Source organism: Leishmania donovani, chromosome 24 (assembly GCF_000227135.1).
Source record: "Leishmania donovani BPK282A1 complete genome, chromosome 24".
Classification (NCBI taxonomy): Eukaryota; Euglenozoa; class Kinetoplastea; order Trypanosomatida; family Trypanosomatidae; genus Leishmania; species Leishmania donovani.
The window spans coordinates 626,705-647,430 of record NC_018251.1 but is presented as its reverse complement, the minus strand read 5'-3'; the positions used below and the strand labels follow the sequence as shown (position 1 = coordinate 647,430).

The window sequence follows — 20,726 nt, the reverse complement described above, 5'->3', positions numbered from 1 at the left end:
TCATGAGAGCGTACACATCGCAGCCCTGTCCCTGGGCCCTCAGGAGACGGCATGACGCGTTTTCATCGACAGCGGCCACTTGCCCAGTCCGTACAAGGCCCAGCAGCGTGCGAGCGACCTCTGACTTCTCGCGTCACCACCACCCCCCGGAGATCTTGAAGCACGAGGGGGTGGGGGGGGGGCAGAAACACAGGTTGGCGGGGCGCTGGCCGTCCCACCCACACCCACACCACCCCCTCGCAACGGCAAGCGTGTGCCATGAGGTGCAGAAGTCCTTGTATACTTTCGCAGTTGCTAGGGTGTGGACAAAGAATCGAGAGCATCACGTTGGCATACATCCCACAGGGTAACACAAAAGTCGTAGGCCGTTTAAACAGAAAAGAGAAAGCAACTAGCTAGCTATACGTTGGCAGCTCGCGCGTATGCGCGCGTGCACGTGACCGGGCCCGCGTGTGTCCGTGAGGGTCGGCGCGCTTTGCAGGTGAGCCAACAAGAAAAAGGAGCGTCGTGAATGACACCCGCTCCTCTGCCGCTTGTGTGTCACCAACAGCCGGGATGTTGGGCACACGAAGGCACAAAACTAGTACACTCGCTTCGCCGGCGGGATGCTCTCCACCTCATTCGTCAGCATCTCCATGTGCACCGGGCGGTACGCAAGGCGCACCTTGCCCTTGGCGTCGTCGAGGTATGCGAGGGTGTGCTTCATCCAGTTGTGGTCGTCACGCTCTTGGTAGTCGTCACGTGCGTGGGCACCGCGGCTCTCCTTGCGCACCACAGCGCCGCTAATCGTCATCATGGCGTTCGTCAGCAGGTTACGCAGCTCGAGCGCCTCAATGAGGTTGCTGTTCCACACCGGTGATTTGTCGTGCACGAAGGCGTGAGAGAAGTCTCGGTAGCACTCCTCGATTATCTTTTTTCCTGTTTGCATGCTCTCCTCTGTGCGGAATACGGCGGCGTAGAGTGCCATCGTCTCCTTCATACGCTCACGGATACGGGCGATGGGAATGTCGCCCTTGTTATTGAGGATGCGGTCCAGATCGGCGATCGAGGCCTCGCCGGCGTCGGCGCGCAGCTCGGGCTGCTTGCGGCCCTCCTTCGTCAGATTAAAGATGACCGTGTTGGCGCACGACTTGCCGAACACGACAATGTCCAGCAGCGAGTTCGCGCCGAGGCGGTTGGCGCCGTGCACGCTAGCGCAGGCGCACTCACCAGCTGCGAGCAGGCCGGGCACGATCGCGTTGTCGTCACCGTTGCGCGGGCTGATCACCTCGCCCGTCCACAGTGTCGGCACGCCGCCCATTGAGTAGTGCACCGTTGGCACAATCGGAATCGGCTCCTTGGTCACGTCAACGCCGGCGAAGATGTGAGCGCTCTCTGAGATGCCCGGCAGCTTCTTATGCAGAGTGGCAGGGTCGAGGTGGTGTAGCTGCAGCATCACGTGGTCCTTCTTGGGGCCGCAGCCGCGCCCCGCCAGAATCTCCATCGTAATGGCCCGGGACACGACATCGCGCGACGCCAGATCCTTCGCCTTGGGGGCGTAGCGCTCCATGAAGCGCTCACCCTCGCTGTTCACAAGGTAGCCACCCTCGCCGCGCGCGCCCTCAGTGATGAGCACGCCAGGGCCGTAGATGCCGGTGGGATGGAATTGCACAAACTCCATGTCCTCCGCCGGCAGGCCGGCGCGCGCCACCATGGCCGTGCCGTCGCCCGTGCAGCTCTTCGCGCTTGTCGTCGTGAAGTACACGCGGCCGTAGCCACCCGTGCAGAGCACTGTGTACTTCGATTTGAAGCGGTGGATCGTACCATCGTCGATGCTCATGGCCATCACACCGCGGCAGCAGCCATCCTCCATGATTAGATCAAGGCAGTAGTATTCGTTGTAGAAGTTCACGCCGTATTGGAAGGACTGGCCGTACAGGGTGTGAAGCATGGCGTGGCCCGTGCGGTCCGACGCCGCACAGGTACGGCGCGCCTGCTTGCCACCGTAGTGGATCGACTGACCACCAAAGGCGCGCTGGTAGATGAAGCCGTCCTTTGTGCGCAGGAAGGGCAGACCCATGCTTTCCAGCTCCGACACAACGCACGGGGCCTCCTGGCACATGTACTGGATTGCATCCTGGTCACCGAGCCAGTCCGAGCCTTTTACTGTGTCGTACACATGCCAGCGCCAGTCATCCTCCTCGCAGTTGGCGAGAGCAGCGTTAATGCCACCCTGTGCCGCTATCGTGTGCGAGCGAGACGGGTACAGCTTCGAGATGCACGCCACATCGTAGCCAGAGGCCGCCACACCCATGGCCGCGCGGAGACCAGAGCCACCGGCGCCCACGACGACGCAGTCGTACGTGTGGTCGATGACCGGGTAGGCGCGGCTAAGGGCAAGACGCGTAAAGGTGCGGCGCAGCATTCTCGGAGAAGAGTCCTTTGTATTTATGTGTGTGTGTGTGTCGCGTTCTTCGGTAGATGTGTATGTATGGGCAGGGGTGAAAGACGGCAGGCAGACGCAGTGTGCAGGTGGGGGCGATACTACTCTGTGAGATGGTTGCTTGGTGGTGCGGCTTTCTTTTTTCCTCTAGACTGTGTAAGGGCCCGCGATGAGAAGAGGGAAGGAGAGGCGTATCGTGGCGTGGCGTGGGGTGTGTCGTGAGTGGGTGGGCAGGTAAGGCGTGGAAAAGGATGTGCATATACATATGTAGGTGTATGTGTTGGAAGGCGTAAACGACGAGAGGCGCAGTAGGGAGAGGAGATCGACGTAGCCCGGCCGTGTGTGTAGGTTAGCTGTTGTGCGGGGAAAGGGGAGTGGTAGCTCTCCCATAGAGAAACCTGCATCGGCACACAGACACCCACACGTGGCATCATCCCGTATGCCCCACGCGTCGAGAGAGACGAGAGGGTCGGGGTTAGGTAGGAGACACGAGCAAATCACACGCGCACAGCGGGGAAGGACGCGCCGCGAGATGTCGACGGCTTCGGCACTCAACCATCCCATTCGTTTCTCTTTTGCCTCTGGAGCTGTGTGCACGCAACCGAGATAGAAACCAGGAGGAGGAAGAAAGAGAGAAGTGTGATACGAGGGCCGGCGGTGTCGGTCCAAAGGACCCACGGCCTGGGCTGGCTGCGACGTACACACACACTGGAGGAGAAGCACACCGCACCGCCCTCCACTCCCTTACGCCCTCCTCTCTGCCCCCGACACCACCCCACTCGCTCACATGGTCTCGTTGTTCAGCGCACTCGGTCGTCGCTGCTTCCGAGTCACCGTGGCACGCTCTGTTGTCTGAAACGCTGCCTTGGCAGACGCGCTGCTCCTGCAGCGGCCACTCAGAGTTGGCGACACCTTGGCCGGCTTCGCCTAGGATGGAAAGAAGCGGCGGGGGCGACCGTCTGCCGATACCGAGCCGCGCTCCCGGTTTCACCCTCCACGACAGGGTGGGGTCAGCCATCATCAGCGCAAGTGAAGTGGCACACGGGGAGCGCGGCCCCAGTAGCGGTGGTGGCGGCCGGAGGTGCGGAGGCGGCCAAAGGAGAGGCAGATGACGGCGCTCACGCCACCTGCCGCCCTCGTGATGGCGGCATCCGCTCCTCCATGAGGCGTGCGGAAAGCGAGCACGGCGACAGTGGGCCGGCAGGGGGGTTGGTCGAGGGGTCACACTAGGTGCCTCGCTGTCATCCCGGGGCCCCCCTCCTTCCCTTTCTACGCATCGGCCTTTTTCCGGCTGTCCTCGGAGAGGTCCTCGTCATCGATCAGCTTCCCCCCCCCTACCTCCCGCTTGGTGCGCCGCACATAGGGTTGCTGAATCCTCCGGCGCCTTCCCTCTATCCGCAAGATTCCGCAGTGACTCCTCCTCGTCCTGCGATGTTGCTGGCAGCACATAGAAAAGCTTGGTCTCCCCTGGTTCTTCCACCGCCAAGGGCCGTGGTGTCTCCTCGGTAGCCTCGTCTCCCACAGTTACCTCACTCGCGGCATCCCTGCCCAAGCCTGCCTGCTACCCTGCACCCTCGTCTGACTCTTCTTCAGCATGTGTGGAGACGTCCAGCTCGAAGAACTCTCGCGCTGCGACCGCCTGTTCGTGCATAAGCAGTGCTGTGGCTTTCAACACTGCTGTGGTAGCGGCTGTGCTGGTGCGCGCTGAGGTTCGCTCGACGCGAGCTCTGTCGCCTACCCCTCCTCCTCCTCCTCGTCGTTGTGCTCCTGTGCAATGTGATGGGCGAGTCGGCCCACCGTGCACAGCCTGTGTATGGATGGAAGCATTGCAGCGCGTGCTTGAGCGCAGTGAGGCCGATGGCGCCCGCTACAAGCATGCACCGCGCCACAACCAAGTTGCCCACCCATTCTGACGCCAAGACCGGCACAGGAGAATCTTTCCTTTCTCCTTATCGGTGTGTGCATATCTGTGTGCCGCTGTCTCTCTGCTCGCGCGTGCGGCGATGCGTCCGGTTTGGAAGGGTGATGGCATCGTGACATAAAGAGCAAGCACTCACAATTCCTCACATGGTTGCTCTCTTCCCAGAAGAGCGAAGAAAGAGAAACAAAAAAGGAGAGAGGGGGGCCCGGCGCACTCCTCCCTGACACCCCAGAGAGCAGCGCGACACAGTAAACAGGTCACCACATCGAAAGTAGAGAAGCGTACCAACGCGTTGGTGGCACAAAAACATGAGAAATATGCGAAAAGGACTGGAAGTGTGATGACGATGCACAAGTCAGGGTCGCGCGGCTACCAAAGGAATACGCATGAATCACATAGAGAAAGCGCTGTGTGGGTGGAAGTGGGGTTGTTTGGGTCAGTAAGTGCGTACATGTACGTGTACGTGTGTGAGTGTGGGTGTGAGAGCGTGAAACGATTTTGCCTGTCCGTGAGGCAGTGAGAGCGAAGGAGGATGTCTACCCTTGAGCCTCAGAAGGAAAGGGAGAGGAAGGGAGGAAGGAAGGGAGCGGTAGTTAATGGCAACACACACAGACAGACACACGAAAAGAGTTCACGCGGAAACGAAAAAAGAACATACGAAATGAGGAATCCACAAGGCCACGGAGATGAGTATGGGAGATAAACCAGTCGAAGATGGTGGAAGAGGGGGAGGAGGCGATGTGAGGGCTCAGAGACACACACACATACACGAGCGCCCGCACATTGGGAACGCCGCCGAAAACGACGAGGGGTAGGGGGAGAGGGCACTCTTTCGGCCCTACACGGCTATGCGTGTGTAAGTGGGTGTCCCGCCGTCCCTGTGAGGCCGTAGCGGTGCGCTGCGAGGCTGGGATGGAGTGCTGGTCCGAGACCGCAGAGATGAAGGTGGCCTGAAGCGGCTTGGGAACGAGCAGGTCTTTGCGTGGGAAGCAAAAAGGAATAGAGGCCAACAACGCCCATAGAGCTTAAACTGAAAGGAAAAAGGGGAGCCGAAAAGACAGCTCGCACTCTTGCACTTATCATGAGCCCACCCGCCACCTCCCTCAGCACTTGCACCTCACCCTCCTCACGTGGCGCTTGAGGCCTTAGCTTGTGTCGTGCGATCGGCGATGTCAGCGTCGTATGACCGTGGCACCGCTGGCGCCTCCGAGCAACCTGTTCGCGATCCCCTCCCTCCTCTCCACCGCCTCCAAAACCTTCTCAATCATCGTCCCCGTCCATACAGGAAGTGGAAAAGGAGATGCGCGCCGCATCAAAGCCGGAACCGATGTCCGAAAACAGCCGCTTCGAAATACGGTTGATGTACGCCATCAGCACCGCGCTGTCCGCAACAGTCGAGTAGGCGGCACTCAGTGACACATGGTTGCCCATATACGCAAAGGGGACAAGCAGCGCGTACACGGCGCAGTCGTAGCTCGTCATGTTGGTGTCGCTGAACAAGTACCGCTTGTGGCCAATCTGCGCCTCTATCGCCTCGCAGTCCTGCGAAAACTCGTTCTCGCACTGCTCACTGACAAGGGAGCCGTACGCGGTGATGGCGAGCCGCTTCTTCAGCTTAATCGCATAGCCGTGCACGGCGAGTCGCGCGCGCAGGTGAGAAATGTGCAGTGCACGCGTGATCTGCGCCACCGCCAGGGACGGGTGGTCAATGAATACGATGCGGTAGAGTAAACGCTCTACGCTGTACTCCAGCGTGCGTCGCAGAGAAGCCCCGACAGCGCGCTGATCACGGGTGAGGGTGCTATCCATGGCCACGTTGAACTCCGACGTGATGAGCTCCATCATCTTGGGGAGCTGGTCAACGCGCTGGCGCTTGTAGATGAGGAAGGGAAGCTCGCCGTTGGGGGCGCCGAGCGGGTCGATTGTCTCGATCGCCTTGTACGGGATCCCGTTGGCGCGCAGGAACGCCTCCACGCGTGTGCAGGCCGGGGACAAACTAGGAGCCCAAGGTGAGCGAGGGAGGATGAAGAGGAACAGCTCCGTCTCGCGGGCCTCGCACTGCTGGATGAGTTGCAAGCACCGCCGCCGCTCGAAAAGCGTGAAGAGGCGCGACAGGGTAGCGTAGGCGGTGATGGCGCCCACCACAACGGCGGCGCCGATCGCCAGCCGCCTCTGGAACGGTGTCAAACGTGATGGCTCTTTGTTCAGCTTCTCGGCCGCCTTGGAGGATCGCGGGAAGACGCGCTTGCGTGCCGTGCTGACGATGTTATCAAGCGACGGCCGCGCGTGGCTAAAGATGCCCTCAAAGTAGCCTAGTTTCATCGTACTACGCTTTCAGGTTGTAAGAGAAAGTGTGTGGATGATGGGCAAGGCAGATTTGCTGAGGTACGTAAAGAGGACGGGCGGTGGCGTGCCACAGGTAGTGGTAGACGTTGTACCCCTCCTCTTCTCCTTCGCGTTCTGTTTGTTTTCCTCGGCTGCGAGTGCACGTCACACCCCGCACAGAGGCGTTGGATAGCCCTTCTGCGGGATGCGTTGCAGCATGCAGCCCAGATAAGAGAGGGAGGGAGAAAGGGGAGAGGCGGAAAAAGGGGAGCAATGTGATGCCAAAGACACCAGTGGCGGATCTGCCGCGTTAACGCAGCGTGGGGGAGTACGGGGGGTAGGGGCTTTCTTTCCCTTTGTTTCTTTTTCATGGAAACAAAATCAGCGGCCAGCGGAAGATGCCAAAGAGTGGGCGCATGCACGGGTACACAAAAACATGTGTGCGCCACCTACACACCCCCTACTTCGTGCCCGCGCAAGCAGCCAGCAGCAAGAGCACATAGTGTGTATGTGTGTGTGTGTGTGTGTGCGTGCGTGTGTGTGTGTGTGTGCTTTATTTTCTTTCCTCTCGTTTTGTGTATTGCTCTTTTCGAATTACGCACACATACACGCACGCGCGGAGAGGAAATGAAGAGAAGCCCATGGGCCACCACCGCTCGAAGCAGCCAAAAAGCAGAAGGGGTCCAGAAGCTACCCCCGCCTCACAATCTTCTGCTCCCTCTGTCGACATACACACCAGCCCCGTCTCCTCTTCCTTTACGTTCATCTTTTCACCCCTTCTTCCCTCCTCTTCAGTCAGTGGCATGCGCCGCTCGCATGGCGGCGCACAACGCCGTGTGGTGGAGAGTGAGAGAAGAGGTGGGAGGATGGGCGTAAAAGGAGGAGGGAGGAGGCTCAAAGTGGCGCTCTCTGCACACGAGACCCGAAGATGAGTAACGCTAAGAATAATAGCGCAGGAGAGGGCGCGCTCCGTCATCGAGCAAAGTACGGCGACACACACACACGCGCGTGATGGAGTTGTGTGCGGTTGTTGGGGGGGGGGGGGGCAGGTGTTTGCTCGCCCACACACACGCACATGTCCTTTCTCGTTCTCCCTCTCCCCCAACCCGTTGCAACTCCCTCTTCTATACGGTGGCGGAGGTGTTCCAGTCTGAGCGGTCCTTCCACTCCTTGTTGTCGAGCGGGCACACCGGCCGCGTCTTCAGCCATTTCTCAATGCAATGGGTATGGAAGGCATGGCCGCACTCGCCCCATGTGATGCTGCACTCCGCCGAGGTGGCCTCCGCGTTGCTCTGGCACACGACGCACGGCCCCTCGACTTGGTTGCAGCAGATGCTACACAGACCCGTCTCACGCTCCCAGGCAGAGAAGTAGACCGGGTAGAACTCCTCCACTGTGAAGAGTTGCCGGCCTCCCGGCATCAATGTTTGTGGTGGTGCTGCATTAGAAGCAGCAGCAGTGGTAGAAGTGGGTTCAGCTGACATAGTCTGTGCGTACGAGGGAAATCGTTGGGTATGTGCCGCTTACGGCGGTTCTGTGTGTGTGTATGTGTGTGTGCGAGTGTTGCTACACTTGGTTCTGCTGGAGAGTGGCTTGCAAGCACAAGCACGCGTAGACATGAGGTGGGCTTTGAGAAGGTGAGAAGAAACGAGAAGGATGAGGGCAGGGGTGCTGAAGGGCCGACAAGCATAGCGAAGCCCCCCCCCCGCGCGCGCTCTTGCGATAGCTGCGGGCTGTGCATCGTGTGTTGCCGCATGGCATACAAACCAGAAGCACGTCGCTTCTTGCAGCCGAGATTCTGCTCATGCCCCCCTCCTTATCGGCAGTTCGCACACATCGTCGATAGGCGTGAGGCAATGATGGAGTGCACACTCTCAAGATGGGCGAGAGGAGGGGGAAACAAAAAAAGGGGGGCAAGAAGCGAAGAAGGTCTGCACACACGCACACACTCGGTTTCTCGCGAACCGCGCGCGTCTTCGCTCCCTCTCGCTCGCTGCTGTCACTGACGTGGCGATCGCGCAACTGCGGTTGGACGTGAGTTGTGCCATTCCTGTTACCTCATGTTTTGTTTTTGCTTGTGATGGTGGTGGTCTGTGCCTGCGCATGTGCGTATGGACGTGAGTGCAGACATGTCCCTGAAGAGGCGCACACCGTTGCATGTGGTTTGAGCGCATCCTTCTATCCTCCTCTTACGATCACTTTCATCTGCGCGCTGGGGCTTGGGTCAAGGGGAGGGGCGGGGACGTTCCTGTCGGCATGAGAACGAAGAAGAAAGAGGAAGAAAGGAAGGAAAGAAGGAGAGGCGCAGCAGAGGAGGCCCACGCACAGACACCGATACACAGAGGCGTGGAAGGAGAGGATCAATCAAAAGCCCGAAGCAGATAAAGATCACAAATACGGAGCATTGATAATAAGAGGAAGAAAATAATGGAAGTCACAACTATACGTTGGTACATATACGCATGACGTCGTACTGCAACTGGGACGTACGATGTTACCCATCGCCCCCCCCCACTCCCCACCACCGTCGTCGTCGTCAGCTCATGTCCAGTGAAGTCGCATCCCTTGACATAAGTGGAATACAAGTGCTGTCCAGCAGAGTGCAGAAGGCGGAAGTAAGGAGAGAGGCCCACGTGAATGAGGTAGAGGGACAGAGAGCGGGAGGTGCTTGGAGAACCCTCGGCGGTAGGGGGAGTCCGGGTGCGTGTGTGAGTGTTCGAGCCACTCTTCATGATTGTCCAGCCCGAGTAATCCGTCGCCGCCGCCCACGAACACCGTCACCACCACCTCACGCTCTCTCTCCTTCTGCTCTACATATCATCATCATCCATCGTGTAGGCCACATCCGCGCGGCGCATGGCCTCGGCGGCGGCCTCTTCCTGCTGCTGCTGCTGAGTCGCGCCAGATTCAGGATGGGGCCCCTCCCTCGGGGACTCCGCAGCCGCGTCGTCGGCGCGGCGCATGGCCTCGGCGGCGCTATCGTTGATCTGCTGGCTTCTGGACATAGTCGTACTGAAGAACAGGGGAAAGAAAAGAGCAAGAGAAATATGAGTGGACTGTGTGTGTTCCAGGCGCTTGAGTGAGCTCTGAAGTATGGCCAAGTGTGCGGGAGGGAAGAAGCAAAGAAGAGGGTGGTCTTCGGAGGACCTGGTAGTGCTGGGGACGACAGGATCCTGAAGTACCTGAAGGGAAGGGCTGCTTGCACCGTTAGCCGTGTGCACGGGTTGAGCTCAGCACGTCGACCCGTGCGCAAAGAGGAGTGAGAGAAGGAGAGTCACAACATCAGGTGACTACATGCCGATGAACGGCAAATCTGCTTCAGGGTGGTCGCTGTGCATATCTCTTGGAGAGGGCGAGGGGAAGGCGGCGTCGCATGCGGCTGAGTAGATGTCGCCATTCAAGGCGACCACTGCTGCTGCTGTTGTACTCTTCAAGGGCTCCTTATCGGATCTCCTTTCTTTTCGTCTGTTTTTCGGTGCTTGCTCACCGCTCCGCCTTGTTGTGCGGTGATGCCTTGGCGATGGTGCGACAGCTTCTCGTGCCTGTGCCAACCATCCACCGAGAGAGGGGAGAAGAGGGAAGGCGATGGCCAGAAACACACAAAGACGGAGAGATTAGAGTGCTTCCAGTCACAAGCTGAGCAAAAAACACGTATCGCCCGTATGCATGTACGTGTATGAGTATGTGTGTATGGAGAAGTGGACGAGTGCGCGGTCTCTGCCCTCGTGTAGATCTCGCGTGTTATAACCGCCTTTGGTACGCCCTTCTCTTTTCGCCTTGCTGTCTCCAAGAGACTCGATCGCACGAGCTAGGCGGGAAAGCTGGAGATCGCAGACCTCTTACACACATGCATATACATGCATATACGTCCTTTTTGATGGCGGGCAAGGGGAAGAGGGAGAAGATGGTTGTGCGAGACCAGCACAGAGAGAGAGGAGCAAACAGAAGATAACGCGGATACTCTGCCACGGCGGATATACTTGGGGAGGGGGAGGCGGGGGCAAAGGCGACAAAAACTGCTTTCGAACACCACCGCACATCGACCACGCCCACACACGCAAAGGCAATGTGGTTGTCGTGTAGGCCTTCTCGTTTCTTCCGTCTCTTGCTTTGTCATCGGGTCAGCCCCCCCTCTACGAGGTGTTGGCATCCACATCATGCACGGCGATACGTATACGCTCCTCAGACTCAGCGTGCGTCACGACAGCCAGCCAGCACAGCCACAAGCGGTGCCGGAGGTTGCGTAGCTCCGGAGAAAGCGCGGGGGTAGACATGGAATCGAGAGTCCGGTTAGACGATTCAGCCGCGTGCAGCGCTGGAGATAAGCGGTGAGAGGCGGCGGCAGGTGAGTCTGTCGAGACGGTATCGAGGGCCCTACTCGCTGCTTGAGCAGCCCCAGCCTCATCCAGCGTCGGTGCCACCTGCGGGTCATCACACTGAAAAGCACAATCCTTCCTGTATGGGAGTGCTGCTTTTTCTCCCGCCCCCGGAGCACCTTGGCACTCCCTCGCCTCTGCCACCACCGTTGATGTATGCGGCGCCGCCTCAGCGGCGCTACCGGTGTTGTCGCTTGTGATGTTGCTTGGTTTGCCCTCCGGCGTTGGCGACCCCGCTGCGTCCTTGTCATGCGCTACTGCCTCCGCTGTGGAGAGCGAGGGATGCCGTCGCCGCCGCTTCTTCGCGCCTCGGAGTCTTTCCCGGTGCACGGAAGAGAGCGACTCCTGGGTCATGGGGCGTGATGACAAGGTGGACGAGGAGCCGTAGGACACATTGCCTCTCGACACAGGCGCTGCTCCCTTTGCTAATGCGGTGCGACGGTCGACCGGCAGCGACTCCACTCGCAGAACGAGCTGCTCGGCGGGGTGAGTGCTGAGCTGCGGAGAGGACGCGGCGCCTTCGCCTGAGGAGGCAGCAAGAAAAGATCGGTCGTCCTTCCTCGCTGAACTGGAATGCTGCCGGAGAGCAGCGCGATAGCATGCCAGTGCGGACGGCCGCGTGGGCTGGCGACCGCAGGCGTAGTTCTCCACCTGTGTGTAGTAGTCGCGTGAGGCCGCACTGCTATCGTCGAGCCCGGGGACGAGGAGCTGCAGGTGAAAGGGCTGGGCAGCCACCTTCGGCGCACCGGCTGCGATCTCAGCCACTGGTGGACCCGCCACTGGTGCGATAGCGGCAACGAAGGAGTTCCACATGTCGCTGTCCGTGTCAGACTGCACTAATAATGCCACAGACGGCGCTGAGCCCGCCGCACCGTTGCTACGGCCTCCGTCACTAGCAGCGTAGAACACAAGCAGCTCTGGCCAGCACCACTCCCGGAGCAGCTCAAGCGCCGCCAGGAGACACCCTTGGTTGAGTGTCAAGCGAAGAAGAATTCGGGCCCGCAGTGCGGGCGCGGTAGCAGGAAACGCGCTCCGCACCAAGTAGACGAGCTGGGACGCAAAGCGGAACCGCTGCAGTTGTTTTAGCGGCCCTCGCGCTCTGTGCTTGCCCAGGGCGGCCGTCTCCGTTGCTGTTGCTGTCGCCTCGGCGACCGCCTGCATGCGATCTGGCACGCACTCGAGCAGCTCTAGCACCGACCACAGTCCGAGATCGTCATCGCAGAGGCCAATGGAGAGGATTCTGGTGAGCTCCGTCAGGAAATCCTCAATCGCATCCGCTAGCGCCGAGGAGTCGTGCGGTCGCTGCTGGGGCAGTTCGGGTGCGGCCAGCGGTGAGGGCTCTGCCTCGAACACATTGCGCAGTACGTGCGGGTAATAGGCGAGAAGCTCTTCGAGGCACCCACGTAGCTGCGCGATGGCAACGTCCATGAGGGCTCCTTGTCAGCGTGCGCCTTGTACACCTCTGCCTCTTGGGTGAGAGTGTAGGTCTGTGTGTGTGGGCGGATCGAGCACCACGCTTCGGCGGCGCGCACAGACGCAGAGAGAGAGAGAGGCTCACGAAGACAAGCACGTGACGCGCGCCCGTGTGGCATGGGCACGGGGGCGAAAACGCGATGACGACCGTTGGGCTTCTGTGCGCTGCAATGTTCGAGAAGGCGAGGAAAAGCGGTAGAAAAGGCCAAGATGATTTGAGTAAGCGAGTGAAGAGCCACTTGTTTGACGCCTTACGCCCACGCGCAGAGATGGAGAAAGGGGGGCACACACGCACGCGAGCACACGCACAAGCAGACAGCGAGTAAAAGAAGGAGGAAGGGTCTAGGACGGCGAGACAGGCAGGGTGCGTCACGCAACGGCACTAGCCGTTACAAGAGAGTGTCGACGATATACACAGAGAGAGACATGCAGAGAAGGGGGAGGGTATCTTGGCGGCACACGCACACACGTGCACCAGCATATAAAGACCGCATAAATGAAGATGTTGGCTTTCTGTTTGGAGAGGGGGGGGGTTGAGAGGGCGAGGAGCGATGTTGAATGGAGGTTCAGGGCGGGGCCAGGGCAGTACCGATGTGGCGCACACGCGCGCAGAGGGTGAAAGGAGAGAGGGAGGGAAGCGCATCAAGAGAGCACGGGGAGGGCGGAGGGGGTAAAGCTAGCGTCGAAGAGCAATCCCAGTCATGGCAGAGCTGCAAGAGCAACGTCACCGCGAGATGTATAAAGAACGCGTTCAGGCACAGGGTGGTGGTGATCACAGGGATCACTCAGCGCGTTTTAGTTGCCCAGAAGGATCTGCACAGCCATCTCAAGGTTGCCTCCCGTCATGTCCAACGCTGCGATGATCTCGTCACGTGACGCGCGGAGGCCGATTGCCTCTATGGTCGCAATTGCCTCGTTCCTTGCCGTCTCCTCCTGCGGGCTGCGGCGCCGCGCTTGGGCAGGCGCACCAGCGGCCACGGCGCCACCTCGTGAGCCCTGCTGCTGCTGAGCCCCGTGGCGCCGCGCGCGCATGCGGGCACGCACCTCCTGCAGCGTGTCGCCACCTGTCAGGCTCTCCACCACGTATCGACCACCGTCTACGACACCTGCGTCGTCAGCGCCATCGAAGCCAGCGCGAGCGCCGCCGATGCCCAGTTGAAAGCTCCCGTTGCCACCCTGGTGGTGCCGCGCGTTCCGAGGCTTGGCGTGGTCCACGGTGAACGACGGCCCAAACAGGACGTCTGTCAGAGGCCTCAGGAAACGCAGCAGCGGGCGGCATATGTACCGAGTGAAGACCGTCAGCCACCACCGCACGACATGCGAGCGCGTGGACATGACGGCAAAAATAGCGCCGACGAGGGCGAGCCACAATCGTGTCCACACCCCAACGTCGGCCTCCACCGCCGCCCGGCGGAACGTCTGCGCCTGCAGCTGCGTGCTAGGGCTCAGCACGAGCTTCATTAGCGGCAGCAGTGTCAGGGCCTTCTCTGAAATGATGAGGTTCGTGCCGGGAATGCGCATCGCCAACGTCGACCGCGAGGGCACCTCCCGAAGATAGCACGTGAGCAACGCCGCCAAAGGAACAATGGTGCCGGCAGCAGAGAGGATGCGGACAGCGTCGATGGACAGTTGCTTCGACCCACTCTCCGTGACGAAGAGCTGGACAGTGCACACGCCAAGCACAGCTGACGTAAAGAGAAACGCCATGTACGTGTTGGACCCCCACCGCCGCTCCAGCGTGCGAAACTGGTAGAGCAGGTTGATAGCGAGAAAGATATCCATAGCAGAGATGCCGAGCGGGCCTATCGGAATGCTCTGCAGCAGGAGACGCTTTGCCAACGCGAAGCAGGTGAGGGGGGCCGCCAGCGTGTCGGGAGCAAAGGCCATGTTACGGTAGCGCGTGTACTGGCCTCGAACCATTGTTGATGACACGGTAGAGATGAGAAGCGTCAGCCCCGTCACCGGCGCGCCTTCCAGAATCATGGTTGCCGAGTGCACGTCCCTGCTTTTGTTGCGACGATATTCCCGGTGCAGCCAGCCTCCTCCTCCTCCTCTTCGGTGTTTGTTGTCGGTTCAAGTGCTGGCACACACGGGCGCCTGTGTGTGTGTGTGTGTGTGTGTGTATGCAACGCTTTGGGCAGAGGGTATGGGTGTTGTGGCACTTTTGCTTCGCTTAATGATGGGTTCACACGCGCGCACAGATGACGGCACGTCGAGAGACAGTCCCTAACACGCCCCCTCACACGCCTTGATCTCTCCCCTTGTTCACCTCCCCTGATACCGCTGGCGTGTGTATGTGCGCCGCACCCTCGCCCCGCTCTTCGGCCTCTCCTTCGGCTGTGCACTGGCCGGAGGGAGGAGCGGGTTGTCCTGTCTGAAGTGCGCTAGGTTGTTCTTGTATGATGTGCTGTGTTAGATGACGGTTTCGTGCGTGTGTGCGTCGTGCTTCGTCTTTATCGTTTCCCTTCCCGTTCTCCCCTGCAGTATGTGCTCGTGTGTTTGTAAAGGCGAGCGGGCGTTACTGCTCTTCAGTTATTGTGAATGGGTGCGGGTCCGGAGGGAAGGTGTGTGTGTGTGTGTGTGTGTGTGTGTGTTTTGGGGGAGGGGGAGGGGCATGTGCCGGTGTGTGGCAAGCAGGAGAACAAGAGATGAAGAGAGAAGACGACACTGCGGATGGCGCACGCACACGCACAGAGAGAGAGAGAGATGATCCGATGCATTGACGGATTGCGAAGGACAAACACAAAAAAAACGAAGAGGAAGCGAAAAGTGCAATGCGGCGGAAAAGACGTGGAGGAGTGCCGCATACAGCTGCCGTGGAGGCGGAGAAGAGCATCGAGACGACTTGTTCCTGTCTGGCAGAGCGAGAGCGCAGAATGGGAGGAGGAGGAGGAGGGATGTGGGCACCGCCGTCGCTCGCCTCTGCAGAAATGTTGCTCACTCAGCCCGTGCTGTGGTAGCAGACGCAAGCGCGCATCCACACCCATAAAGAGACACATACTTAGGGGGTGACAGGAACAAGGCAATGCCGGATGGGTGTCCGACTGTGACCGGTGCCCCCCCTCCTCCTCCCTCCACGCTGCTGTGGGAACAAGCAGCATGGAGTCAGAGAGGGCTAAGCGAATGGAAAGGCAGATGGGGATGCCATCCTTGCACAATTATCTCCGGCTTCTCGCCTTGACGTGCTTCATGATCGATAAAGAGAGAGATTCTCTGTGAGGAAAGGAAGGGAGGAAGGCGGGTATGCGGGGGTTTGTACGTGGTGTAGAGCGCAAGGGGATAGTAAAGATATGACGCCAGCCGTATACTTGCACACAGGCAACTGCAACCGAACATAGTCTGTGCGGCACTGAAAGAGCGTGCGCGCGTGGGGTAGCAGAGGCAGAACGTGTGCCGAGAGAAGGAGGGGCGACGGGTAAGAGTGTTCGTCCAAGCGGGACGGCGCCACGGAGAGAGACAGCCGAAACAGCAGAGAGGGGCAAAGTGCGTACACAAAGACGAGAGAAGGGGGTGAAAGGCAACAAGCGCGCCACACACAAGCAAGGTAAAACGGCGGATGAGAGCGCGCGGCTCACAGCAGTAGGCGAGAGGACAGACCGAAGCCCCTTCGTTGTGTGGGCGCGCTTGCCTTCATAAAGCGCGAGAGCGTCACTCACATGACAAGCGGCACCCACGCACCTGACAGCGCACTCGCCCTCACTCCCATTCACCACATCGTCCACTTCGTGCAGAAGGGGCGATAATAGAAATGAAGAGGAAAAGTCGATGTGAGCAAGACAGCACATGCGACGACCGGGTCCTCGACTGCTCTACGGCAGGGCCCTCCCTCTCTCTCATGGATGCAGAAAGAGGGCCTGGCCGTCCTTTTCCTTCCTTGTCGTTGAGAACTTTACTATACGACGTCAGCACGCATACTAACACGCACAAGAAAAAAAGAAACATGTTAGAATGACACACAGCAAGAAGGCTCGCACACGCACACGCAGGGGGAGGGGGCATACACATACACACACATATATACTCATGCACATACGCACGCGCAGACACACATACACACGCATTCTGAAGGTGTTCATCAAGGGTGTCAAACACTTGAAGAAAAAGAGCAAAGAGGTGGGAAAGAAGGAAGGAAGGGAAGGAGGTGGGGAAGAGAGGGGCCTCGTCGATGAGTGAGTGACGGCGGCGAGAGGCAGAGTAGAGCAACGAGAAAAAAAGAGATGAAGGGGGGAAGAACAGCTGAAGAAGCACAGTCGTGGATGGAAGAGGGAGACGGGGAGGGGAGGGGAACGAACCAAACAGAAAAAGGAATCAGTGGATGTCAACAGGGAGACGATCAATCAAAGAGAGTTCCCCGCTCACAGGCAAAAAAAAAAAAAACAGAAAGAGAGAGACACGCACACATACATGCAGGGATAAACAATAATGCGCCTCATTGAGCATCCACGTCCAAAAGGCAAAGAAGAGCACAAAAACACAATCGGAGAGAGGAGGAGGAAGAAAGAGGACAAGGGGTTAGACACACGCACACACACGCAAAGAAGGATGCACAAGGAAGGGAGAGAGAGAGACGCAGACCAGGAGAGGGAGGGAGGGAGGGGGGGGACTATAGATCGCCGCTCTGTATACTAAAGCTAATGTTAGAAAAAGGAGAGAGGGGGAAATAGGAGACACGATGAGCCACGGTGAAACACACGAAGAAACAAGAAAAAAGTTCACGCACGCATACACACACACAAACACAGAGACAAAGAGGGGGTGTGTGCGGGACACCGAGACACGTGAAAGAGGAAGGAAACGAAAAACAAAACGCAAAAGAACAGCCGGAAAAAAACTCAGGAAGACGGTGGTGAGAGTAAAAGGAAAGCACACAAACGGAGGCGAGTCGGTCAGCGAGCGAGTAAGCCGGCAGGATCCAGCATGGAGAAGAAAGACGGAGAGGGAGCTGGATGGCATACAGGCAGACAAGACGCGCGCGCGCACACATGCAAACGAAGGAAGGAAAGAACAAAAGAAGGACGAAGGCCTCTAGCATCGGCAAGACAACTGTGCCGAACAAGAGAAATGGAAAGGTTCAAGGCGAGAGCGAAGTGTGGGGAGGGGGAGGGGAGGGCGTGTGACCACAAGGCGCGCACACACACATACGTGCACACGCGCATCAGCACCTCCTTAGGTAAAAAAAAGAAGAAAATCACGCGCACGCGGAGAGGAGGGAGAGGAGGGAGAGCGCACGTGAAAATAAGAAGCGAAAAAGTGGCACGCACGCACGGACGGTTTTAGCGCGGTGATGAGCAAGAAAGAAAGTGAACAGGGAAATCTGAAGCGAGTCGCATCATGCCAGGGGCAACACAGATGGCAGAGCCTCGCCTTAACGTTGTTGAGCACCCCCACAGAGCCGGCACGCACACACACACACGAGGGAACGCAAAAAAGAAGCGACACGAGAGAAAGAGTGACGCAGCAGCAAAGAGGGCATGCATGTCGTCGCTTGTGCCTCCCCCTCCACCTCAGTCTTGCTTTTCTCTTTGCGTGCGTGTGTGTGTGTGTGTGTGTGTGTGCCCCTTTCCATCTGTCTCTCCGGGAAGAAACGAATGTATGCATGGGTAGTGTCGGTGTGCGCTGATGTTTGCCACGTTCGTATACGTGTTGAGGGAGGTGGGCGGGTTTGAAAGAGGGGCAGCGGAGAGAAATGGGGTAGTCGAAAACGGTCCAGCGAGGCTGTAAACTGCAGCTGCGTATCCGCATTGTGGCACAGTCGGCGATCGATGGAGAGGAAAAAGAAGGCCGAATCATATTTAAACACAAACGAAAAGATCCCCAGAATGGGGAAAAAGTGACAAGCTGAGCGTGTGAGAAAGAGGAGGAGGAGGCGGGGAGCTTGTGTGGATGGCTCAGCGAGTCTTGCTACGCTCGCCCATCGTCCTCCCCACCCTCTCCTCTTTCTGAAAGGAACTACGCCGCAGTGGTGTCTCAACGCGGCAGCGGGAGAAGCAGCATAGCTGTCCTGAGCGTTCACACAACCGCGCACGAGCGACAATAAATTAGAGGGGAGATGGTCGGCGAAAGGGAAGGATAGAACATGCACAGACATCCACTCCAACGCACAAACGGCGTCTCGCTCGAACACACGCGCGCACACATATGCACACACATACATACATACATATACATGTGTATATGTATATGTGTGTGTGTACAAAGGAAAAGCAGGGAAGACGACGATCTCTCGCAGATGGAGAATAAGGCGCATAAAATGGGGTGGGGCGAAACGCTAGCAAACGGACGACGAGGCGGGATATAACGACATCCAACGACGGAAGAGGGCGACGGCGCAGAAAGAGAAAAGGGTGGGGTGGCGGCTCTGATGGGCTAAGGGGATGAAGAAGGTGGAAAGGGGGAAGGGGGAGAGAGGAAGAGGGATGACGGCGGGTACGAAAGCACCTCCGCTCATCGAAAACGGCAATCAAGCAGCAAGTGATGGGATGCAGAGGCGTAAAGAGAGCGAGTCACGCGCATGCACACACGCACACACACACGCTACCGTACATGAACAGAGCAGAAACGGCAGACAAGGTGTGTGAGAGAACAAAAAGAAGGGGCAGATGAGAAGATACACATGAATATGCGCACACGACATATATGCAGCGACAGACAGAGGCAGTGATGGATAGCTGCCTCAGCATTGCACAGACATGTAGGGAGATAGAGAGAGTAGAGGAAACACGCGTAAGAAATTGGTGAGCGTTTATGCTTGTTTGGAGGAGGGAGGAGAAAAAAAAAGAAAAAAGGAAAAAGAGAGCGAGCGAGGCTGTCGGGGTGGTTACAGTTTCACGCTGTCGTTACTGCTGGTTTTTCCCCGCTTGCTTTCTATGAGAGGGGTGGCAGTCGTCGTGATGGTGGCCGTCGAGGCAGAGGAAGTCGAGGAGGCGGAGGAGGAGGGGCAGAGAAGCAGCTCTTTGCATTTTCGTCGCTATCTCCTTTTCTTGTGTATCGAGTTCCCTTCTTTTTTTTCTCTTGCGAGTCCTTCTCTCCTCTCTCTCTGTGCTTCCTCACGCCCCTGGCGCGCGTGCACCGCCGCAGCAGCTCCAGCATCAGCAAGGTGAACGCAAGAAAAAAAGGCAAGAGAGGCACACGCACACACGCAAAAAAAGAGAGCACAGCCCCAAAGTGGTTGGCACGGCAACCAAGAGAGGCGGGCAATGCAATACAGAAAGAGAGCCTCTCTTACGCCGAGTCATATATGCAGGGTCCGATTCAAGCACAAACAGGCAGACACACACAGGCACGCCGATCGATGCTCTCAGTACTCGCGTGCAGCTCATTTTCAAGAAGGATGTGTGGGAGTAAAGAAAGTGGTCGGAAGCGTCGAAAAAATAGAAGAGGTTCAAGCAGTAGATTCTTGACAGTTGGGTAGGAGGTGCAGCGGAGTGGGCCTTCGCCGTCTCAGTCCTCTTTTCCCTGTGGTCACGCTCCGCCTCACCGTTTGTCCGCCCTTTTCCGAGAGCCTCAGAGGACTTCTGCAGATATATATATATATATATCGGCCAGACGGCGGAGTGTCCAGCTGCACCGATAGGCACCAGAACAACACCCGCAGAGACGGAAGGGGAGAGACGCGCTCACCCAGTGACGAAAACAACAACATGCGCGTGCAACAACATAGCGAGACCAGTAAAGAAGAAAGGGGGTAAAGGGGGGCGGCGGCGGAGCGAACAAACATACAAGACAGATGTCGAGGAGGAGCTGCGACTGTCGACTATTTAACGCACACACAAACGCCAGGTGAGTGAGTGAGTAGGTGGTGGGTGAGTCGTGGATGGGCAGAAGACGGGCACCGTGGCCGACATGCACGACTTCTTCATCTGCTTCTTTCCTTTGAGAGTTGCTTGGCCGCCGGCGAGTCCGCCGATAGACGCAATGCACAACCACAGCTCACCGACCTCTGCCGCCCCACGGCGGAGTCCTGGTCGACCGGCACGAGCCGTCCTGCCGTCGAGTCGGGCCACGCGTCTCTATCGAGCTCTCCCTCTCCTTCCTCGTCCACTCCTGCCGCATACACCCCGCTCGACCGGCACCGCACGGGCCTGGGTGTACTGCAGGCCTTCATCCACGGCGGGCCGCGTTCAGGGTCCTGCACTCGAGGGCGGAAGCGGTGGCGTCCGGCGCGCGGCGACAGCAGGGGATGGTGCAGGCGCATGCCGCCCGAGCTCGA

At 58.5% G+C, this 20,726-nt stretch overlaps 6 protein-coding genes across 6 annotated transcripts; all 6 read right to left on the bottom strand.

The window, feature by feature from the left end:
* Nucleotides 1–580: 580 nt before the first annotated feature.
* On the bottom strand, nt 581–2,404 carry LDBPK_241700 (succinate dehydrogenase flavoprotein, putative; the record flags this gene model as incomplete). The annotated part of the gene is made up of 1 exon (XM_003861212.1): nt 581–2,404. One exon carries the CDS (start codon nt 2,402–2,404, stop codon nt 581–583), a length of 1,824 nt encoding a protein of 607 aa, XP_003861260.1.
* A 3,199-nt stretch (nt 2,405–5,603) lies between these two features.
* Nucleotides 5,604–6,665, bottom strand: LDBPK_241690 (hypothetical protein, conserved; the record flags this gene model as incomplete). Its single annotated transcript, XM_003861211.1, has 1 exon — nt 5,604–6,665. The coding sequence occupies one exon, from the start codon at nt 6,663–6,665 to the stop codon at nt 5,604–5,606; it is 1,062 nt and encodes a 353-aa protein (XP_003861259.1).
* A 1,127-nt stretch (nt 6,666–7,792) lies between these two features.
* Nucleotides 7,793–8,152, bottom strand: LDBPK_241680 (ring-box protein, putative; the record flags this gene model as incomplete). Its single annotated transcript, XM_003861210.1, has 1 exon — nt 7,793–8,152. The coding sequence occupies one exon, from the start codon at nt 8,150–8,152 to the stop codon at nt 7,793–7,795; it is 360 nt and encodes a 119-aa protein (XP_003861258.1).
* A 1,326-nt stretch (nt 8,153–9,478) lies between these two features.
* LDBPK_241670 (hypothetical protein, unknown function) lies at nt 9,479–9,673 on the bottom strand (the record flags this gene model as incomplete). The annotated part of the gene is made up of 1 exon (XM_003861209.1): nt 9,479–9,673. The coding sequence occupies one exon, from the start codon at nt 9,671–9,673 to the stop codon at nt 9,479–9,481; it is 195 nt and encodes a 64-aa protein (XP_003861257.1).
* Nucleotides 9,674–10,801: 1,128 nt separating this feature from the next.
* Nucleotides 10,802–12,472, bottom strand: LDBPK_241660 (hypothetical protein, conserved; the record flags this gene model as incomplete). Its single annotated transcript, XM_003861208.1, has 1 exon — nt 10,802–12,472. One exon carries the CDS (start codon nt 12,470–12,472, stop codon nt 10,802–10,804), a length of 1,671 nt encoding a protein of 556 aa, XP_003861256.1.
* Nucleotides 12,473–13,312: 840 nt separating this feature from the next.
* Nucleotides 13,313–14,500, bottom strand: LDBPK_241650 (hypothetical protein, conserved; the record flags this gene model as incomplete). The annotated part of the gene is made up of 1 exon (XM_003861207.1): nt 13,313–14,500. One exon carries the CDS (start codon nt 14,498–14,500, stop codon nt 13,313–13,315), a length of 1,188 nt encoding a protein of 395 aa, XP_003861255.1.
* Nucleotides 14,501–20,726: the final 6,226 nt, after the last annotated feature.